This window comes from Myotis nattereri (assembly GCF_964212035.1).
Source record: "Myotis nattereri genome assembly, chromosome: 5".
In the NCBI taxonomy this organism is placed as follows: Eukaryota; Metazoa; Chordata; class Mammalia; order Chiroptera; family Vespertilionidae; genus Myotis; species Myotis nattereri.
In genome coordinates, this window is record NC_138080.1 from 29,371,319 (window position 1) to 29,394,158 (window position 22,840).

General features: G+C 52.9%; 1 protein-coding gene across 1 annotated transcript in view; it reads left to right on the top strand.

Annotated features, from left to right (window-relative positions):
• Window positions 1-13,088: 13,088 nt before the first annotated feature.
• Window positions 13,089-22,840, top strand: part of DPP9 (dipeptidyl peptidase 9) — a 33,575-nt gene continuing 23,823 nt past the window's right edge. The window contains exons 1-5 of the mRNA XM_081092507.1: window positions 13,089-13,336; window positions 18,634-18,746; window positions 20,569-20,742; window positions 20,825-20,993; window positions 21,940-22,053. Of these exons, the coding sequence (XP_080948633.1) occupies window positions 13,114-13,336; window positions 18,634-18,746; window positions 20,569-20,742; window positions 20,825-20,993; window positions 21,940-22,053 (793 nt within the window). The 5' untranslated portion in view covers window positions 13,089-13,113. The remainder of the gene's footprint in view (window positions 13,337-18,633; window positions 18,747-20,568; window positions 20,743-20,824; window positions 20,994-21,939; window positions 22,054-22,840) is intronic.

The following is a 22,840-nucleotide window of genomic DNA, read 5'->3' on the forward strand; positions in this document are numbered from 1 at the left end:
CATCTCCTTTTCGGATCATGATTTCTATAAATAACTGTGTATGACATACACCTCCCCAAATTGCCCATCTCAGAACGCAAAGACCTCCTCACTCCTTGTATGGCCTCTCCTAACTGTAGGTGGACATTTGGGCTGCTTATGTTCTTTTGTCCAGAAACCTGATGGGCTTTTGTGTCTTATTACACTCATGCCCCTGAGAAGGCCCAGGCTGATGTCCTAATGGTTGGGTCGGATTTATGGCCTTTTATTTTATTTTGGGGTTTCTTGATTCCCTTGAACTTCATCTGTGTAGTAGGCAGTCCAGTCTTGTGCCATGGACTTTGGAGACAGATCACTTGGCTTTGCATCTCGATTCTGTTACTTATACACTTTGAGAGCTTTGGCAAATTGCTTAACTTCTCTGTGTCTCCTTGAGCATGTTACCAACCTCTCTGTGCCTTGGTCTCGTCACCCATTAAAAGGGGACGGAAGCCCTGGCTGGTTTGGCTCAGTGGATAGAGCGTTGGCCTGGGGACTGAAAGGTCCCAGGTTTGTCCCCAGTTTCGATTTCAGTCAAGGGCACATGCCTGGGTTGTGGGCTCGATCCCGGGTAGGGGGCATGCAAGAGGCAGCCAATCAATGATTCTCTCTCATTATTTATGTTTCTATCTCTCTTGCCCTCTCCCTCTCTAAAAGCAATAAAAAAATATTTTTAAACAGTGTGGGGGAGGGGGGAAGGAAGATGCTGATAGCATCTGTACCATGGGATTGTTAGGAGGACTCAATGAGTTAAAAACGTGACATTTTCTTAGAACAGCCCCAGCATGCATTTCTAGTGTTTCATGCATGTTATTCTCAGACACACACAGGGAGCTGAAGCAGCGAGCCTCTGAGAAGCTCCCCAGACTGGAGTCATTGAAAGTCTATGCACTGACCTTCTTTCCTTCCTCTTTCCTCTTTCTCCCTCCAATGTTTGCTGAAGGCCCCTAGATCGGCTTGACACCTGCTAGGAAAGGCCAGCACTCCCGCCTGCTTGGGGACAGACACTTCTGCAAACGCCGAGATGTACGTTGGGGGAGGGAAGTGTCTGACTTTGAGATGCTGAGGTCTGGGCTCAGAGTGGAGATGGAAGGGAAGATGGGGTGGGCAGCAGAGCGGGGTTAGGGTTGGGGAGTGGGGGCATTGGGCCATGCTCTGCCAGCCGTGCTCCTGCTGACACCTAGTGGCAAGAAAGAGTTATCATCGTTTTCATCCAAGCTACCTCTCTGAGTGCAGCCTCCACCAGAATATCTGACTGCATGAGCGGCCACCCTATGTCCATCTTTGGGCTCTCGTGAATCATGCTGCTGTGAATTCTGTGGGAAAGATTTGTGGGGATGTATGCCTTCTATTTTCTTGGGTAGATAGGAGTGGACTTTCTGGGTCAGATGTCATTCCACATGTAACCTTTTGAGGAATCGCAGACTGTTTTGTTTTGATATTTTGTTTTGTTTTTTTTGGTTAATCCTCACCCGAGGATATTTTCCCATTGATTTTTAGGGAGAGTGGAAAAGAGAGGGAAAGACAGAGAGAAACACAGAGACACATTGACTGGTTGCTGCCTGCACGAGCCCTGACCAGGGCCGGGGCTGGGGAGGAGCCTGCAAACGAGATATGTGCCCTTGACTGGAAACAAACCCAGGACCCTTCAGTGCTGGGGTCCAACCCCAGCAGGTCCAGGGGTCCCCAAAGGCGTGGACGGAGTCGGCGAAGAAGGAAGGACACGGAGACAGTGTTCAGTTGATCAGCAGCCTTGCCAGGATCTCCAGCCAAGTTCTGTTCATGATCTCCAGCGAAGTTCTGGTTAGGATCTCCAGCCAGGTTCTGTGTCCATGTTCTCTTGCTAGGTTCTCCAGCCAGGTTCTGTAGCCATGTTCCCTCGCTAGTTTCTCCAGCCAGGTTCTGTCCAGGTTCTCCAGCCAGGTTCTGTCCAGGTTCTCCAGCCAGGTTCAGTCACCAGGTTCTAGTCAGGTTCTCTTGCCATGTTCTATCCAGGTTCTGTAGCCAGGTTCTGTCTCTAGGTTCTTCAGCCAGGTTCTCTCGCTAGGTTCTGTCTCTAGGTTCTGTGGCCAGTTTCTGTCCAGGATCTTTTTTTTTTTTTTTTTTTTTTTTTTAAGTGCCGAAGGTGGGGCTCCAAGGGCGGAGGTGGGGATCGGAAGCAGACCGGCGAGCGTGGAGGAGGGGGTGTGGGGCGTGGTGGTGCTGGTGGTGCTGGTGCTGGTGGGGTGCCCAGGAATGGAAAGATGTGCAGGTCTGGGGAGCGGGTGCACTCCGGCAGGGGGTGCGTGGAGTTGCTGGGATCCTGGGATTGGTCCTGGGGGCGAAGGCGCTCAGGCTGCTGAGGTGGCGGTTGTCTCGCAGTGGGGCCGTCAGCGGTTTCAATCCCGTGAGGATGGGAGATGGGTGCAGGGGTGAGTGGACCGGGGAGGAGGGGAGTCTGTCCAGGATCTTTTGCCATGTTCTCTCCAGCGAAGTTCTTCTGTCTCTAGGTTCTGTGTAGGTTCTGTGTCTAGGTTCTGTGTCCTGTTGTCTTGTTACATCTGTATTTATATCAGTTGATTCCAATCCTATCAATCTCTATTCCAAAGGTTAGGGCGTTTCTTATCTCCATTCCAGGGAGTAAAGATTATGTAGCTTAAGTGTGATTGTTCGTAGTTAAAGTGATTACCCGCCTGGCACTTAATTAAGGGGTTTTATTCCCTCCCTAACTTCAGGGGAAAATCCCTACCTGGGGAAACAACCTTTCTCAGAGAGGTGACCTTGGTTAAAACACATAGTGCCAAGAAGGTGAGCAAACATATTAAGAACAGTATGCCATATATGCCAGGTCCCTTGAAACAGCAAGGATGGACCGGCGCCCGGCACTTCAGTTCACAGGCCAATGCTCTATCCACTGAGGCAGACCAGCCAGGGCCGCAGACTGTTTTTCACAACAGTTGCACCATCCTACATTCCTACCAGCCATGCATGACGGTTCCAGTTTCTCCACATCCTCGTCAAAACTTATTGTCTGTCTTCTTTTTTTTAAAAAAAAAAATATGTTTTTATTGATTTCAGAGCGGAAGGGAGAGAGAGATAGAAACATCAATGATGAGAGAATCCTTGATTGGCTGCCTTCTGCATAACCTCCACTGGGGACCGAGCCTGCAACCTGGACATGGAACCGTGACTTCCTGATTCATAGGTTGATGCTCAACCACTGAGCCACCATGGGCCTGGCTTGTCTGTTTTTTGTTTTGCTAATCCTCACCCTTTTCCATTGATTTTTAGGGAGAGTGGAAGAGAGAGGGAAAGTCAGAGAGAAATGTCAATGTGAGAGAAACACATAGATTGGTTGCCTCCTGCAGGAGCCCCAACTAGGGCCTGGGCCGGGGAGGAGCCTGCAACCAAGGTACGTGCCCTTGCCCGGAATCAAACCTGGGACCCTTTGGTCCGCTGGCCGACACTCTATCCACTGAGCCCAACCAGCCAGGGCTCGGGCTGTCTTCTTGATTCTAGTTATCCCGGTGGGTGTGAAGTGGTAAGTCTGGTCAATATTAGGTTCTAAATACAGTAACCCTCAGAACAGTCCCCTCATCACCAGTCCCAGCCTGCACTGCTGCCCTTCCCGCCCCCTCTACACTCCACTCCCAAGTTCACAAAGTAGATGGTTAGTAAATACTTGTTCAATGAACAAATGGATAGATGGGTGGATGGACAGATGGAATATTATTTTAGCTGTCATAAATAATGTTACAGAAGGATGTTTAAGGAGGAGGGAAGTTGTGGTCGGCAGAATAATGCCACTTCCCCAAATCCACATCCTAATCTCCAGAACCTGTGACTATGCCTCCTTATATGGAAAAAAAGACCTTTGCAGATGGGATTAGGTTTAGGATCTTGAGATGGGGAAAATTATTTTACATTATCTGGGTGGGCCTAATGTAATCACAGGGGTCCTTCTAGAGCAGTGGTTCTCAACCTTCCTAATGCTGCAACCCTTTAATACAGTTCCTCATGTTGTGGTGACCCCCAACCATAAAATTATTTTCGTTGCTACTTCATAACTATAATTTTGCTACTGTTATGAATAGTAAATATCTGATATGCAGGATGTATTTTCATTGTTACAAATTGAACATAATTAAAGCATAGTGATTAACCACAAAAACAATATGTAATTATATATGTGTTTTCCGATGGTCTTAGGCGACCCCTGTGAAAGGGTCGTTCGACCCCCAAAGGGGTCGCGACCCACAGGTTGAGAACCGCTGTTCTAGAGGAAGGCAAGAGAGTCAAAATCAAAGAATGAGATGTGACAATATGACCAGACATTGGAAAGGTGCAGGACCATGAACCAGGAATGCAGTGGCCTCTCGAAGCCAGAAAAGGTGGGACCAGACTCTCCCCGGGAGCCTCCAGGAGGAGCCAGCCCTGCCCACACCTGGTTTGTAACCTCTAAGACCAATATTTGGATTTCCGACCTCCAGAACTGTAAGATAACTAACTTGTGTTGTTTCCAGCCAGTGTTCCTGGTAAATTGCCACAGCAGCAGTAGGAAATGAGTACAGAAGTATTAGCATATATTCCTCTGTGACTGCCCTGCTGGGTCGTATTGGGCTCTGAGACAAAAGGGGAAATGTGTGCCTCTCAATATATGTTTTATGTAATTTTTAATTCGCTCCCAGAAGTAGATTTTGAACATGTTATAAAGTGTTAGCTTCCATTAAACACAGGAAAGTAAAATTATAATAAGTTCTTAACATGGTGCATTTCAATATACCTACTTTTAAGTTTCAATGTATTTTTAATAATGTTCTGGGGAGAAATAGCCATTAAAATACATAAAAAGAGGTATAAGAGCCACACATTTTTGCACTGATTTCAGGCTCCAATATATGGCTTAGCAAGGCATTGCCAACACCTGCCTTGATGAAAACTTGATATTTTATTCATTATGGAGTTATTTTGCCATTCATTTGATATTTTATAATAGTGCATTGAAATATTTATCTCAATTGAGTTTTTTGGAGCCCCCTTAATTTTTGCACCTGAGGCCAGTGTCTTAACTCTCCTCACCCTAATTCTGGCCCTGCGGGGGCGGGGGGAGGGGGGGGGGAAGATTTTACAGCAGTTTCACCTTAAATTCTTGCCATAACCTCCCCCCTCCCCTCTATTTTAAAAAAGAAAATGCAAACTAGCTCTGGGTTATGAGATGAAAAGTCACTTTAATTAACGTCTTTCTATGTCTAACTTTTTTTTTTTTCCTTCAAAATTTCCTGAAGGTAGTGCGTAGACAATAAAAGTACTTTACAGAAAGTTCTTGTAGAAAGTGGTTTGGGCTGAAGCAACATTGTAACTATCTGTAAACACTTAGGTGATGTTTTCAATAAAGATTCTATGAGACGAACATTGGTTTCAGGATGGGTTTATGAGCAATTTTTGTCTTTGATTGTTTTAATGGGCCATGTGTTGACGATAAACTAATAAAGATGTGTTTATTGGATGTTTTCCTCCTCCCAGCTTCCACTGCATCAGGCAAGAATGAGGAGTATTTAGGAAAAGCGGAAATCATCTCCGACGACCGCAGCCAAGTGATAACAGTATTCATTTCAGAAACTATAATGTAACAATTTTTGTAACATAGGCTCTGAATAATAATCATAAAAGGTCTTGCCCCCGGTGGTTTCCGTATTGTAACTGTTACCACGTTCGCCTCACACGCGAAAGGTCTCCTCCCAGGCGGAAACACGCTAATTTTGTTTCTTTATTACAGAATTTTAAAATTTACTTCAAAGTAACTTCATGGAAATTCTGGTTCAGTGGTTTTTTTTTCTTCTGTATCCCTGTCTTTTTAGAAATGACAGTAGGATTCTAAAAATTACTTCAAAGTCATTGAAATTCTAGCTCGATTATTTTACCAAAAAACTTTAGATGGAGAGGAAAGGGAAAAAGAAAAAGCAGATGAACGGGCGTGCGTTGGCCGGGAATCGAACCCGGGTCAACTGCTTGGAAGGCAGCTATGCTAACCACTATACCACCAACGCCCCGGCGAGCCACCCTTCTCCCAGGTCTTTAATGGAAAACACATTGGATTGGCTGGGCGATACCAAATAATGGGATGCCTCTCCCACGCGTCCCTCCGCGCCTCGGAGGACACCGCCCTCGGATGTTCCACGCCGCCGTCCGCCCAGCCGCGCCGCACGTCCCCCCAGCGCCGCGGAAGCCTGGGTGCCGGCGCCGCCCGTGGCCAATCCCGGGCCGCCGCCTGGGCCGCTCGACTTCCGGGTCAAAGGGTCCCGAGCCTCGGAGTCCCCCGTACTCGCCGCCTCCGCTGTCCCCCGCGCCCGCCACTTCCGGGGCCGCAGTCCCGGGCCTGGAGCCGCGAGTCTGAGGCGCTCCGGCCCCGGGACGACCCGGCCAGCCCGGCCGCCGCCCGCGCCGGCCCCGAGCCCTGGTGAGCAGCGCCCCGCGCCCCATCCCGCTCGGCCGCGACCCCGGATCGCCGTGACCCGCCCGTACCCTCCGCCCCCGCCTCCCTGCCCCCGCCCCGCCGCGGACCGCACTCTGGGTCTCTCCAGCCCCTGGTCGGTTTCCTCCCCGCTCCGGCCTCTCCTTCCCCTTCATCCCCGCCCGCCCCCTCCTCGGCTGGGCCCCCTCTCAGCCTCTGCCTGGCCGGCCGCCTCCCCACCCACCCGGCGCTGCCCGCCACCTGGCCCGGGCCCCTTCCGCGGGGCCGCACCCGAGCGCGTCTGCTTTCCTCGCAGGCTCTGGAGTCCCCCCTTTCCCCAGCTCCCATGCACACGCGGGGTGGAGGCCACCTCCCTGCCCCGCGCCAGGCCCTCCGCTTCCACATCCCCGCGGGGTCCAGCCCTCTTCTCAGCTCCCCCATCTCCATCCCCATCCCCACCCCCCCTCCCCCTCCCCTTCCCCTTCCCCCTCCCCCTCCCCCTCCCCATCCCCATCCCCATCCCCCTCCCCGTCCCCGTCCGGCCGCCCACCTTCCTCCCACCCCGTCCCCGTCCGGCCCGGACACTTCCCGACCTCGATGCTGCCACGGAGCCCTCCCCTTTGCCACCACCCCTGTCATCCCTCCCTCCCCCCTCCGTGAGGAAGTCCCTGGTCTCCATAAAAAAAACACACAAACTAAAAAAACAACCCTGCTTTCGAGGAGCTGGGACTAGAGCCCAGATGGGCGCTGTGGTCGCCAGTCCCTGTGTCCCTGGCAGAGCCCTGGGGGACTGGGCCCCGGGAGGACTTGCCTCCTAGGCGTGGTCCCGGGCCAGGGGCTGGGAGAATGGGGCCGGCAGTCCGGACTCCCCAGGGGTTGGTCAGTCCCTCCGTTAACCCACTGTGTTCAGGACACATTCGCTCTCTCAAGGTCTGTGTCCCGCACCCGAAGCTGGAATGGAGGCTTTCTGGACCCTTTAAGGTCAGTTGTGCGGAGGTGGGGCGGCCAGGCCGGCTGGGTGTGGGCTGGTGGGATCCGTCTGCCTGGTCCAGGACACAGAAGCTGGCAGGAAGTGGGTTTCTACAGCCCTGGGGTCGGCCACCGCCCGCAGGGCCAGCCGGCTGGGACCCAGGCCAGTAGCTGCAGTTTTGTGTGCTTTTGCTGGAGGCTTTTCTTTGCGTCCAGCATCCCCTTCCAGCTGCCCCACCCCCACCCGGATGTACCCCCTGCAAGACCAGGGATGAGAAAGTGGAGAGTGCTGATTCCAGCCGAATTTGACAGGGGTGTGGCTGCAGCCTCCCACACCTAACACAGTGCCTGGTTTTTGGTCAGTGAATGGGGGGAATTCTGGTCCCTGATTTAGTCCAGTTCTCCCCTAGGTGTGATTTTAAATAACGTGCTTAGTCAGCAGTATTAGCCGTCATGTAGTTTCTGCTCTGCCAGGCCTTTCCCTGTGCAATCTCATGTAATCCTCACAGTAGCCCCACCGCAGTCCCATTTTATTGCTGGGGAAACTGGGGCCCAGAGAAGTTAAGTGACTTCCCCAAGGTCACACAGCCTGGCCGTGGCAGAGCCAGGATTTGGACCCAGACCTTTCTGATGCCCAGAAACCAGTGCTTCTTGTGGCGACATGTTGCTTCCCCTCTCCTCCATGATCCCTGTCCTGCTTTTTCTTTAAGCATCTGGGCACCTGCCTGTTGTCCTGGGACCTGGCTTGAGAAATTTGTTGGGTGCCAGCCAAACCAGAGGTCCCTTCGGCTTTAGACAGTGTTCAAGGGAGGGCAGTGACAAGTTCACTCAACCACAGTGTTTATTGAGTGCTTCCTCTGTGCTCGGCATGGCTCCGGGCTCAGGACACACCAGGGACAGGACAGCTGCCCTGCCCTCGTGGAGCGGGCATCCCATAAGGAGTGCTCACTCACTCAGCAGGGGTTCAGAGCCTCAGAACTAGTGATATTTGGGGCCAGGTCATTCTTTGTGGGTGGAGGGAGAGGCCATCCTGTGCATCGTGGAATTGTGTCTCCACCAATCAGATTGCTAGTAGCATGCCTTCCAGCTGTGACAACCAAAAGTGTCCCCCAGGGGCCAGAATTGGCCCGGGTTAGACACCCTGGATTAGGGGATTCCATTCACCCCTCGCCCCAGGAGATACTGCTGCGTTCTCTAGTCATTGGATTTGCTGGGATCCTAGGATGCTGCACACATTTAAATACCTGAACAGGGAGAGAGAAAGTGACTCACACCCACTGGGGGTCCTTCTGGTTTATACCATCAGGGATTTTATTCTGGCGTCTACTGTGAGCTTAAGGATCCAACTCAAACTTTTCCCCCAAATAATGAATGCGGAGTTTCCCCCTCAGCCCTGCTGACCCTGGGCGCGAATCATTCTCTGTTGTGGGGACAGTCCTGGGTGTTGAGTCTCATTCCTGACCTTCACCCACTTGATACCAGTAGCACCCCCACCCCCATCAATGGTGACAACCAAAAAACATCTCCAGACACCACCAAGGGTCCCCTTTGTGAACCACTGTCCTAGAGCAAGTGCTGTGCAGAAAGACCAGGTGTTGTGATACGGGTGACAAGTTAGCAACTTTGGACTCAGTGCCAGGAAAGACCTCTGAAAAGGTGATATTGGGACCCAAAGGATAAGAGCAAGCAGGTCATACAAAAAGGAGGGACAGGATATCCCAGGCAGAGGGACTGGCAAGTGCAAAGGGCCTGGAGTGGGAATGGGAGTGGTGTGTTTAGGGAAGAGTAAGGCCAATGTGCCGGAGATCATGGTCAAGGGCAGGGGAGCCAGGGAGGTCAGGAGGGCCGTCGGGGGGCATCCACAGTGGGGAATTTGGCTTTATTCCATTTCTGGCCAGTGTGTGGGTGGGGTTCTTGGAGCCATTTGATACTCTCCCCTTCTCAGGGACTTCTCACCTTGGGAGAGCTGCTAGGCAAAGAGATGCTGGGTTCTGGCCGATGTCAGGCGCCCTCTCGAATTTCAGGCCAGGGCCTAAACCACCTACCGCATCAGAACGGCCTTGGCCTTGAGTGTTCCCCAGGGGAATGGAGGGCTGCCTGAGGAAGGGAGAAGCGGAGAGGAAGGGGAGAGCTTGCACCCCTGGAGTGCCTGCTGGGATTTGCAGCCCTGTGGTCTCTCCCTTTGCAGGCTCCCCCACCTTCCTGATCAGCCAGTGGTTAATGCGGACGGTTAAGAAGCTACGCCTGGACAACAACTCAAACACAGGAAGTTGGAGGAGGTGAGGCGCATGGCTTTGGGAGCTCTGATTGCCGGGGATGTTGCAGAGTCTTAGGTCTGGGAAGATGCCTTTGCACCTTGTCCCCCCTACATTTCTGCATTTCTCTAAGGTGAAGTTCTGGCTATTTTGTGTGAGGAGGCAGTGTGGGCTAGTGCAGAGTTTCTCAGCCCTGGCACTGCTGGTGTTGGGGCCAGATCACTCTCTGTGAGGCTGTCCTGGGCAGTGTGGGTTGTTGAACAGCATTCCTGGTTCCTACCCACTTGATGTCAGGAACAGCCCCAGTCAGGACAATCACACAAGTCCCCAGAGATTGCCCAGTGTCCCCTGGGGATGGGATCAGCCCTAGTTGAGCACTGCTGGCCTGGTGGTTAGGATGTGAGCTTTGATTCCAACAGACTTGGGCTCCCCTCCCCTGGGCTGACATTGATCAGGCCATTTGACCTCTCTGAGCCCACTTTGCAGGCTCTCAGATGGAGCTGAGCCTGAAACTCACCTCCCAAGCTTACAGTGAGGACTAAAGGTCATTACACACACAAGATTCATGAGTCTGGTAAATTCCATGTGTGGGGCCTGGCGTGAATTGAAGAAACTGTAGGAATTTCTTGACCAGTTGACCTATGTCAGTCAGTTTTCTAACAGTCTCAGGCTCATTTGCTTGTGGGGAGGCAGGAAGGTATCAAAGATGATGCTGGAAGATGCTAAACATGGTGATTGGTTCCCAAAACGCAGGCTCTGAGACATGCAGCCCCCATGTCTGACGGTGAGCGTGTCAGGCATCAGTTAGTGATGGGAACCCATGTCTCTTCTCGTGTGCCTTAGGTCCCTGTGGGCACAGGCTGGACTGCACACTGACTCTGTGTAAGGCTGGTCCTAAAAGCTGGGGCCCTCCGTGGTGCTGGGCAGAGAGGAGCCTGCTGCTTCCTGGGAACCCCCAGCTTCAGGGATGTAGGGAGTGACCTGAACGCCACTTCCCCTGCCCCCGGCTCCTGACCTACCCTGCCCAGCACCCACCTCCCTTCCTGCCTTACCTGTGGTTGGCCTGAACTTGCCCGGAGCTCAGGATCCACGATTGCTTCTTGCCTCCCACTTGCTTCCCTCATCACAGGCCCCACTCGGGTCTCTGGTTGATGCGGGTGGTGGCCCAGCTCCTGGAGCACCTGCTCAGGCCGAGATCATAGAGCGCCCGTCAGGCCTTGGCAGTGGCTGAGCCGGAGGTCCTGCACTGTGTGCTGGTGGCGTCACAGGCTGTGAAGGCGCCCTACCGATTGGCAGAAAGAAAGTGGAGGTGGACATGGCCTAAGAGGCTTCAGTCCACTTTCATTTCCCAGCTGTGTAAACTCTTGACTCAAGAAGGCCAGCACAGGCTGGTGCTGGCGGGGAAGGGCGCACGGACTTGCTTCACCGGGGCCCCATTTCGCCCACCTGTGCCTCTTCCCCAGCCTCTTCCTGCAGTCAGGGCTTTGCCTCTGGGGAGAAGAGGCGAGTGGAGAGCCTGACTTAGCACCAAGCCTTCGCCTGTCCGGGAGCTCGGGCTGCCCCACTGCATCTACGAAGATTCTTAGAAGTTTCTCCGATGTTTCATTTCATTTCTCATCTCCTGGATCGCATTTTCGCTCCCTGGACTCTCTGTAGCGATTGGAGGCAAGATCTTTTTTATCAGTCTTTGCTGTGGAGATAAGCCATGTGACTTTGTGAGTGCTTTCTCCAGGCTCTTTGCTTCTGGGGTTCCCTTTGGGGACCCTGGAGGTCACGGTCTGTCTCTCTGCTGTGAACAAGGCTTGAGTTGTGGTAGCAGAGTCTGGGAGGGCTGGGTGGTGAGAGGAGTTCTCCTGGCTTGGTTTTCTGGGCTGGTTGCTGGCGGTGCTTGGGTCCGTGCGGGTTCTGGAGTGCTCAGCCGGTCCCACTCATCACCCCTCAGTGAGTCTCCCGCCATCTCTGGGTTCGGTTTGTTTGACCCGAGGGCCCTGAAGGCTCTGCTGGCCTGCGGTCGCGGAGGAGCTGAACTGACTGCTCCTTCTGACTAAGGGCAGGACACCCAGCTCATTGCGCTCATTTTGATGGCCTCGTGAGATGGCCTGGCTCTTACAACTGGGTCACCATGTTTGTGTTTAGATTTCTCTAAAGCAAATATTTGCCTGGCCAGTCCAGTCTGGTCAAGAAGTGTGCTCAGCAGCGTGGGTGGGAGAGGGAGGGCGGGGGCCTCTGCACAGCCACAGCTGCTCTGGAGGGGAATGGCCTCGGAGGGGGGTGGTGAGCACATGCACGCTCTCACCGCGTTCTCACGGTCCCGGGCAGTACCTGCCTGCTTCTCTGAGCACCTCTGGTGAGGCACAAGTTTTCCCTGCTGGCCAGCAAGCTGATGGCACAGGTAATGAGGTTTGGCAATTAATTCTCTGCTCAGGCTTCTGTCCATGGGCCAGTGGTCTTCCATGGCTCTCTGTGGAATGCCCGCTGTGCCAGGGGCCACATGAGGTTCTGGGGACACCTCCATGAATAGGACAGACACGGGGGGGGGGGGGGGGGGCGGGGCAGGCGATTGACAGACCACCATTGTGACGCATTCTCTGTGGGTGGCATGTGGAAGATTAATGGAGAGACCAGCTTTGGTATAGATCAGTGATGGCGAACGTATGTCACGCGTGTCAGTGGTGACACGCAAACTCATTTTTTTGGTAGATTTTTCTTTGTTAAATGGCATTTAAATACATAAAATAAATATCAAAAATATAAATCTTTGTTTTACTATGGTTGCAAATATCAAAAAATTTCTATATGTGACACGGCACCAGAGTTAAGTTAGGGTTTTTCAAAATGCTGTCACGCCGAGCTCAAAAGGTTCGCCATCACTGGTATAGATGGTCATAGAAAGTTTCTGAGGACCTGACATATTTAAGCTGAGATCTGATTTGCTGTTACTTCAGCAAAGAGAGGAGTTTAAAAAGTGTTCCAGGCAGAAGGACCAGCATGAGCAAAGGCCCTGGAGTGGGAAGGAGTCTGGGCTGTGTGAGGAGCTGAGAGAAGGCCAGTTCGTCTGGGGCATAATGATGACAGGGAATGAGGTTCGAGAGTGGCCGAGGCCGAGGACAGAGCTCTGAAGGCCAATGTGAGGACTGGTTTTCACCGAAGGGAAAACCCCCAAGAAAGAGTTTTGAGTTGATAGACAGTTACCATCATTCAGCTGAGAGGTGACAGTGGCTTGGATCTTAGCCGGCACGGTGTTGGAGAGAAGTGTAACAATTTAAGAAATATTTAGGGGACCGGGAAGGCTGCACAGGGTGGGGCTTGGCAGGGGGAATTGGAGTGTCTGACAAGGAGACACTCCAATATGGAACTGGGGTACCACTTCCCTTCTCATTTTCTTCCCGCCTGTCCCTTCCTCCTCATAGCTTCTCGCTGAATTCTGAGGGGGCGGAGAGGATGGCCACTGGGGCCCCGATGTCCGACCCAGGGGACACGGTCGAGATGGAGGACCCGGCAACCCACTTCCAGGTGCAGAAGCACTCGTGGGAAGGGCTCCGGAACATCATCCACGACAGCCGCAAGAACTCGGGCCTGATCGTCAACAAGGCTCCTCATGACTTCCAGTTTGTGCAGAAGACAGATGACTCAAGCCCCCACTCCCACCGCCTCTACTACCTAGGTAAGCCCTCCCGTGTCCCTGCGGACCCCTAGGCTCCTTTGGGCCCGGGGGCTGCCCTTGACCAGGACAGTGTTTCTGGGATGGCTGTTACTAAATCCTCTAGTGTCCAGAGGTCTCTGGTCCTCTTAGTTAGAAGGTCCAAATAGAGGGGCCTGCCCTGCGCAAACTGCCATGCCTCCCACGGACATCTGTTCACAGGGAAGGTCTGGCCCAGTGTCCTCAGGAGAGTCAGATGTCCAGGTGAGGGGGGCAGAGGCCAGTGCCGCCCCGTCTGTGCTGCAAGGTGCTATGGTTCGGGCCTGGAACATGGGCCTGAGCCGCTGAGATTGTTTTCAGTACCGGTCAGTTGGGCCTGCCCCTGGGCTTGGGAGCTGTGGGACTCCCTCAGCAGCGGGAGCCACAAGTAGCTCCAGTAGGCTCTGGCTGTGGGGTGAAGTGTTAAGAAAGCTCATGGAGAGCCCTGGCCAGGTGGCTCAGTTGGCTGGAGCATCATCCCATACACTGAAAAGGTTCCCAGTTGGATTCTCACATACCTAGGTTGTGGGTACGGTCCCCAGTCAGGGAGAGTATGAGAGTCAAACAATCGATGTCTGTCTGACTCTTTCTAAAAATCAATAAAACCATATCCTTGGGTGGAGATTAAAATAAATAAATAAAAGAAGGCTCCTGAAAGCTCTGTGATTGCACAATCGTGCGCCCTGTGGTCTTAACAGCAGAGGATGGCTTGCCACATTTTTGCACAGCTGCCCCAGATACCTGGATAAGCCTGTTAACAGCTGGCCACTTCCTCCTCCTCCGGGGGTGCATCTCTGGAGCAGCTTTCTACATGTCTGCAGCTGTTTGCATGTGTGTTCTGCCGGGCCAGGTGGGAAGCTTCAGGGTACCCTCAGCAGCCAAGCCCTAGCCTGGCCCCTAGGAGGTAGACAGTTACTATCTGCTGAGCTAGTGAATGTTGCCCTACTTCACCTAAAGGTGTCACGGAGCAGATAGAGACAGTTCCAAGTGTGTTTGAAAGCACGTGTCACATGATTGTTGACCAAGGCAGGTTTTCGTGCTCAGCACTCTCAGCTTCTGGGGCCCTGATCAGTCTCTCTGTATCCTCAGCCCCTGGGACAGTGCCCATTCCTGGTCATGCCCTCCGCCCTCAGTCAGTATTGGAGTGAGTGATGGAGTGAACGAATGAAGGTCATTCGCCCGAGGTTAACCCCATGCTAATGATTGTGACTGTGACCTAGATGGACATCAGATGGCTCGCCGCTTCCCGCAGTCGATGCAGGTCATCCTCACAGAGACCCACAGGGTTGACCCAGGTGGTGGTTGGGCAAGCACAGGGTCAGAAAGGCAGTGGACCAGCATGGGGGGCATTAAGCAACAGCCGGCTGCTTTTGGAAATCTAGTTTTACTGACGCCCAGCATGCCCACTCGTTTATTTCTGTCTATGGCTGCTTTCGAATACAGATATAACAAGGGCCAGATGGCCTGCAAAGTTGAAAATATTTACTGTACGGCCCTTTACAGAAAACAGTTTGCCAGGTCTAGCCTGGGAGAAATTAGGGCTGGATGTGTGTGCTTCAAGCTTCGTTTAGCCAAGGAGGAGCTTGGCTGTTAGGACTGAAAGTGGCCAAGATTCAAGGAGTCTGGTGAGCTGTTGCCTCTCTTTTCCTGCAGTTTCCTGGCCCCCCTCAATCCTTTTTTCCCACTTTCTTTGGTCACTCACTCACTCAAGTTCAGATTCTGTCCAGGTCAAGGTACTTATATGAGTTTCCTAGGGCTGCTGCTGTAACAAAATACCACCAGGTAGGTGGCTTAAAACAACCAAGATTTATCCTCTCACAGTTCAGGGGACCAGGAGTCTAAAATCAGTTTCTTGGGCTGAAAACAAGGTGTTGGCAGGGTCACACGGGGCTCCCTGCAGAGGCTCTAAGGGAGAATCGTTTCTGGCCTTTTCCAGCTGCTGGTGGCTGCTGGCATTCCTTGGCTTGTAGCTACATCGCCGCAGTCTTTGCCTCCATGGTCACATCGCTGCCTCCTCTTCTGTGTCTGAAGGCTCTCTCTGCCTCCTTATAAGGCATGATTACATGTAGATAATCCACCCTAATCTCCCCAGTTTAAGATCCTTAACTTAATCCCATCTGCAAAATCCCTTTTGCTACTGAATGTAACATTTTACAGGTTCTGGGGATTAGAGTGTGGACATCTTTGAGAGCCATGTACAGAGCTGCTGGAAGGGACAGAAATCCTCTGAGCTCCTTTGAGCCACCAAGTACACCTTGTAGTCAGGTTGCAGGGGCATCTCTGGGTACCCCTCCCCCCTCTGACCTCATGATACGGTACTCCACGCCTTGTGGAGCCAGGCAGCTGCCCTGCGTGTGTTCTTCTCCATGGGTTCACTTTTACTGCCCTGCCGTCGGCGCCCAGGGTTACTCATCTAGGGTTCTAGCCAACAGCAGAAATGGGTTTCTGGCAGAAGGAATCAGATGGCTCAACATAAGTCAGATGTCCACTTGGCCATTGGTCACGGGTATGTCTGCAGCTGGGGTGGGCCGGTACCCGAAGTCCACAGGAGGCTCTGAGGGCCCATCCCAGTGAGTAGGGGCGGCTCCCGACAAGGGCTGTGGGCCCGACAAAGACCCCGAAGTGTGCCTAGAACAATTCAGATCTGTACTGCCTCTTTCGGGGTGACACTGCTCACCCTTGAGCTGATCCAGTCTGAATCACTCAGTATCCTCAAGGTACCCTTGACTTCACTTCATGTCCAAGTTTCTGGGACAGCCCTCTCCAGAGCCCCCCAAGTATTTATAATATGGCTTTGCACTAGCCCAGCACCTGAGCAAATGCTGGCAGTCATCGACTCTGTGGGTGGAACAGAAGGGGCCTCCAAGGGCGATGCCTAGCCTGCCCCTTTAAGCACCACCTCCCCCCTGCTTTCCCTGGGACCCCTGCCTCCTCAGTGGGCACCAGGCTTTGCCAGTCAGGGCATGTGGAGCCAGTCACTGAGTCCTCAGTGAAGGCTCAGATGCGCCTGATGGAGCCCAGTGCACTCACGGTGGGTCAGAGAAGGGACTGTGCCGGCTGCTGCTGCCAGGAAGATGGGATGGCGGTGGCTCAGGTTCCAGGGCTCAAACTGCAGCGTCAGGAAGCCTCTCCTGGCTCTCCGGCCCCTCCCAGGGCACATGAGCCTCTCATGTAGGACAGAGAGGGCGCAGGGCCCCAGGCAGCTTTGGGGCCCCTTAGGCAGGAAATACAAGAGCACTGTGTGCTCGTGTCCTATGCCCCCACCAGGCCAGTCACCCAGGCCACAGTGCATGGTGGTCGGGATGGTGGTGGCATTGGAGCTGGGTGCTGTCCCTGAAGAGGGGACAGAGCTGGAATGAGAAGGCAGAGGAGGGGCAGTGAAGGCAGAAATCAGCGGTAGTCATTGGTCAGCTCAGACCCCTGCCTTGCACGCTGATCATCACCGTCACTGGTGCTGAGGGCAGCCCATCCAGGGAATGTGCTAGCCTAGCCAGTGGTCGGCAAACTGCGGCTCGTGAGCCACATGCGGCTCTTTGGCCCCTTGAGTGTGGCTCTTCCACAAAATACCGACTTCTGCGCATGGGCCACGAAGTTTCAGTCGCACTGTACATGCGCGCCCGCACGTGGTATTTTGTGGAAGAGCCACACTCAAGGGGCCAAAGAGCCGCATGTGGCTCACGAGCCACAGTTTGCTGACCACTGGCCTAGGCCATCAGCTGGGGAGAAGGTGGTCCCAGTATCCTGGGCAAGGCCACACCCTTGACTTCCCGTTTGGAAAGCTGTCCCTCAGAGCTCTGCAGACAGAGGTTGTCCAGAGCGTGTGCTGTGGGCAGCGTGGCCAGGCAGTGTCATGTCTGCGCCTGCAGCTGGGACGGAAACCAATGGAAGCAGCTTAAAGGGTCCTTAGGCATCGAACTGTGAGCGCTGCCCACCTGCACATCTGAGTTAGCTTTATATTTTCCTTAAATCTACTTTTAAAGGAACCCTAATTAACCTAATGATTCTCTTTAAATATGCTTTTATTTTGCTAACTGTACTTCGTGAGCACTTTATCATAAGTGGAAAACCCATGTCACTCGCCATATCAAGAAGCTACCTATAAAGATAACTATAAACAGAACAGTTATTTTTATTATTTTGGTTAATCCTCACCCAATGATATTTTTCCCATTGATTTTTAAAGAGAGTGGAAGAGAGGAAGGGAGGGAAGGGGGAGAGGGGAGAAAGAAACATTGATGTGAGAGACATACATCAATTGGTTGCCTCCCACACACACCCCAGTGGGGACCCAGAGATCGAACCTGCAACCCAGGGGTGTGCCCTTGACTGGGAATCAAACTTGTGACTCTTCGGTGCATGGGCAGCACTCTAACCACTGAGCTACTGGCCAGGGCTCTGCTGTTAACTTTATTAACAGCAATTGTATTGTCATCCATCCAAAGGAAAGACACTACTGGTTGGAAGATCTGCCATTATTTTATTTGCCACTAAGAACAGGACAGCACTTCAACAATAAGATACATCTCAACATCAGAGATCTAAGAATGTGAAAAATTACAACTTACTGGAATTAGGTTGATACCTCTGAGTGACATATCCCAGGCCTTTGCTAAGTGCGTTATATTTCTTATCTCATTGAATCCACACAGAATCCTCACTGGGCAGCTGCTATCATGTTACAGATAAGGTTAGGTCAGTGGTTCTGTCGGGGAGGTTCTGCCCTCCAGGGGACACTGGGCAACATCTGGGGACATCTACAGTCATTGCGACTAGGGGTGCTCCTGGCATGGAGTGGGTGGGGCCAGGGATGCTGCTCCACGTGCCACAGTGCCCAGGACGCCCCCCCACAGAGAGTGTCCCAGCATCACCAGTGCCAAGGGAAGAGATGCTTGACTAGACACACACTTGCTCTAACCCTAGAGCAATCCCTGGCCTTTGCAAAAGCTTTTACTAAAAAGGAATTGACCGGAGCCTCGCCTGTGGAGAGCTGGCTAGCCCTGACCACCCTTTTCTGTTCTATTGTGTTTGTGTGCTGTTTCTTCAGTAATTTAGTCCAGACAATTCAGCACACACATCTCAGCCGTGGAGGATCCGGTACTACTGCTGACATGCTTAAACCTGGGCTCGTAGCTTCTCTGGGGAGGGGTGTGCAGCCAGGTTGTGCTGGCAGGATGCCATAGAAGCAGAAGGAACCAGCTGGGCCCAGGCACGGAGAGCCTGAGGCTGGCCCGGCCCTGTCCTGGGCCAAGTCACCCATTCTGTTTTTCTCCTCTTCCCCCCAGGGATGCCTTATGGCAGCCGAGAGAACTCCCTCCTCTACTCTGAGATCCCCAGGAAGGTCCGGAAAGAGGCTTTGCTGCTCCTGTCTTGGAAGCAGATGCTGGACCATTTCCAGGTGAGCTGTACCTGTCAGGTCCTGCCTGTGGGCGAGGGAGGTAGCCAGGTCCTCAAAGTGGACACCATTTCCATGAGTCCTCAACTCCTGAGGGGCCCAGGCCAGCCACACCGTTCATGCGCACTGAGAGCAGAGGTTCCGGCTCACTGCAGTCCTCCCCTCTCCCCTCTTCCTCTTCCCCCTTTCTTTTTCCCCCTCCCACCCTTCCCCTCTCCCCCATCCCCTCTCTGCCAGCCTGTGCTCAGCCCCAGAGTCTAGGCTTCTGATAAGAGTGTTTATCAAAGCATCTCTTCCTTTTTTTTTTTTTTTAATATATTTTATTGATTTTTTACAGAGAGGAAGGGAGAGGGATAGAAAGTTAGAAACATCGATGAGAGAGAAACATCGATCAGCTGCCTCTTGCACACCTCCTACTGGGGATGTGCCCACAACCAAGGTACATGCCCTTGACCGGAATCGAACCTGGGACCCCTGAGTCTGCAGGCTGACGCTCTATCCATGGAGCCAAACCGGTCAGAGCAGCATCTCTTCCTTTTAAATGCCTCACCAAAGACTTGAACTGACTTGGGTCCAGGCCTTTTTATGGAGACTTGGCTAATAATTAATGTCATCCAGAGTTGACTCGGTTCCAGGGGGAAGGATGGCGGGTGAAGAACGAGAGCGCCTTTTCATTGGTTGGTGTAGTTCTGTAAAAGGATTTGACAGTAGGGTGTGGGGGGGTGACACACTCTGAGTTTCTCCGTGCCACGCAGCAGCTCTCCCTTCTGCCTGCCCCGTTCAGTCCCCAAGCCAAGGAGCTGTGGTCACATAGCTTTTGTCTCAGCGTGGGGGTAATTTTGCTTTGGGTTCTGCTTTTTTATTTTATTTATTTAAGAGGAAGGAAGAGGGAGAGCTAGAAACATCAATGATGAGAGAATCATTGATTGGCTGCCTCCTGCACACCCCCTACTGGGGATCGAGCCTGCAACCTGGGCATGTGCCCTTGACTGAAATCGAACCTGAGTCCCTTCAGTGCACAGGCTGATGCTCTACGGGGCTTGGGTTCTGCTTTTCTTAAATGCATTTTTTTTTAATATATTTTATTGATTTTTTTACAGAGAGGAAGGGAGAGAGATAGAGAGTTAGAAACATTGATGGGAGAGAAACATCCATCAGCTGCCTCCTGCACATCTCCTACTGGGGATATGCCTGCAACCAAGGTACATGCCCTTGACCAGAATCGAACCTGGGACCCTTCAGTCCGCAGACCGACGCTCCATCCACTGGGCCAAACCGGTTTTGGCTTAAATGCGTTTCTTGTCATTAATGTTCCTCTACATCTCCATGTCATCTTCAGAATTCTCCTTGCCCACAGTATTTTAGCTGCGCAGACCCGCCAGGGTTGGGTGTGTGGGGATCAGGTGGTCTGGAATTTGCCCTGCCCCCCACCTGTGCAGAAAGTATGACTGGTGTTAGGTGGGTTCGGATCAAATGCTTTTGGCAGGAAGAGGGGGTGAAGAGGATGGAGGCGTCTGAGGGGTTGGCTTTGGGGACCAGGGAAGAGCAGTCCAGCAGTGTCTCCATGCTGTGGGGCAGAAGACAGTGCTGTCTGCCTTGGAGGTTCCAGGGGAAAGGGGCACAGGGAAGCCCAGAGGCGGGCACGAGGGGAGGAGCTCCATGTAAGACCTGAAAAGGACCTGCCACCCGTTCCGCTCCGTGTAGCACTGCTCATCAGAAGGTTCTCCCTGGCGTGGACCCAGGTCAAATAGGTCCCTCCCGGTAATGCCCAGGTGCCAGGGCCTCTGGCTGCTGACACTGGCATCTGTCTCCTGTGTGTCGCCAGGCCACGCCCCACCACGGGGTCTACTCTCGCGAGGAGGAGCTGCTGCGGGAGCGGAAGCGCCTGGGCGTCTTCGGCATCACCTCCTATGACTTCCACAGCGAGAGCGGCCTCTTCCTCTTCCAGGCCAGCAACAGCCTCTTCCACTGTCGGGACGGGGGCAAGAATGGCTTCATGGTAAGTGCCGGTCCCTCGCTGCAGTGGGCTGGGCAGGTGGGCGGCATCCTGCCCCCTCTGAGCCAGGCCTCTTTGTCCCCAGGTGTCCCCCATGAAGCCATTGGAAATCAAAACCCAGTGTTCTGGGCCTCGGATGGACCCCAAGATCTGCCCTGCCGACCCCGCCTTCTTTTCCTTCATCAATAACAGTGACCTGTGGGTGGCCAACATTGAGACCGGTGAAGAGCAGCGGCTGACTTTCTGCCACAGAGGTAAAGCGGGCAGAGGTGTCAGTCCTGGCCAGGGTGGACAGGAACCTGCACCCAAGGGTGTGGTCTGTTGGGCCAGGCCCAGGCCAGCACTTTCCAGGCATAGTCATCAAAGCCACCAGTCCAGCTTCTAGAAAATACCCTGTCCCCACTCCACTCTCCCTGACCCCAGGCACCTTCCTGAACCCGGCTCTCACAAGCCACCCTCCTGTGTGGCCCTCTTGGCCTCCCTCCACCAGACACTTATTCTGCACCTCTGCTCACTCGGCCCCTCCCACCTCTGCTCTCCTTTCTGACTCCATGGTTCAAGCTCAGATCTCACCTGCTCCCCGAGTTTTCCCTCATGCCCCTCCTCGTTGGAAAGTGACCTTCCCCTTCTAAAGATGTTTTTGGAACTCTGCACCTGACGTGGCCTCAGACTTGCCCCCCTGTCCTGCCCCACAGCCCTGTTGCCCTCGCTCTAAACCTGAGCAGCTCAGCCGGGGGCAACTCAGACACTGGCCATGTCCAGGGACACTTTTTTTTTTTTATAAATATATTTTATTGATTTTTTACAGAGAGGAAGGGAGAGGGATAGAGAGTTAGAAACATTGATGAGAGAGAAACATCGATAGGCTGCCTCCTGCACACCCCCTACTGGGGATGTGCCCGCAACCAAGGTACATGCCCTTGACTAGAATCGAACCTGGGACCTTTCAGTCCGCAGGCTGACGCTCTATCCACTGAGCCAAACCGGTCAGGGCTCCAGGGACACTTTTAGTTGCCATAGCTGGGTGGGGATGTCCTGGGATCGAGTGGGTGGGAGTTCAGAGATGCTACTCAACACCCCATAGTGCTCAGGACAGCACCCCACAGAGAATGTGCTGACCTCAATGTTAGCAGTGCCGAGGGGGAGGAACCTGCTTTAAATAAGATTCCTCACCTCTTGTCCTGCTTTCTCCTCCTCCAGGCTTAGCCAACGTTCTCGAGGACCCCAAATCTGCGGGCGTGGCCACCTTCGTCATCCAGGAAGAATTCGACCGCTTCACTGGCTACTGGTGGTGTCCCACAGCCTCCTGGGAAGGTAGGTCCCTTTCCATTTTTAAACAATGCTTCTATGGTCCTGGCCAGTGGTTAAGTGGTTTGAGCATTGGCCCGTGCACTGAAGAGTTGTGGGTTCAATTCCTGGTCAAGGGGATGTATCTGGGTTGCAGGTTGGATCCCTGGCCCGGGGCGGGTGTTAGAGGCAACTAGTCGATGTGGCTCTCTCCAATCGATGTTTCTCTTTCTCTCTCTCCTTTCTCCCCCTCCCTCCCTTCAATATGGAAAAAACATTCTTGGTTGAGGATTAACAACAAAAATGCTCTGTGTACACTTCTTTTATTAATAGACTCTGTGTGCTTTTCTGCTCTTTGCACTTGTCACTTTAAAGAAACCTCAGCAGTCTTTCTATTGATATCAGTGTCTCGGTCCGTTTGGGCTGCTATAACCACACCACAGTTTGGGGGGCTTATAAACAGCACTTACTTACATCTCATGGTTCTCAGGGCTGGGAGTTCACAATGAAGGCACCAGAAGATTCAGTGTCTGGTGAGAACCTCCTCCTGGTTCATCATAGATGGCACCTTCTTTCTGTGTCCTCATGTCCTGGGGTCTCTTTTTCTTTTAAATATATTTTATTGATTTTTTACAGAGAGGAAGGGAGAAAGATAGAGAGTTAGAAACATCGATGAGAGAGAAACATCGATCAGCTGCCTCCTGCACATCTCCTACTGGGGATGTGCCCGCAACCCAGGTACATGCCCTTGACCGGAATCGAACCTGGGACCTTTCAGTCCGCAAGCCGACGCTCTATCCACTGAGCCAAACTG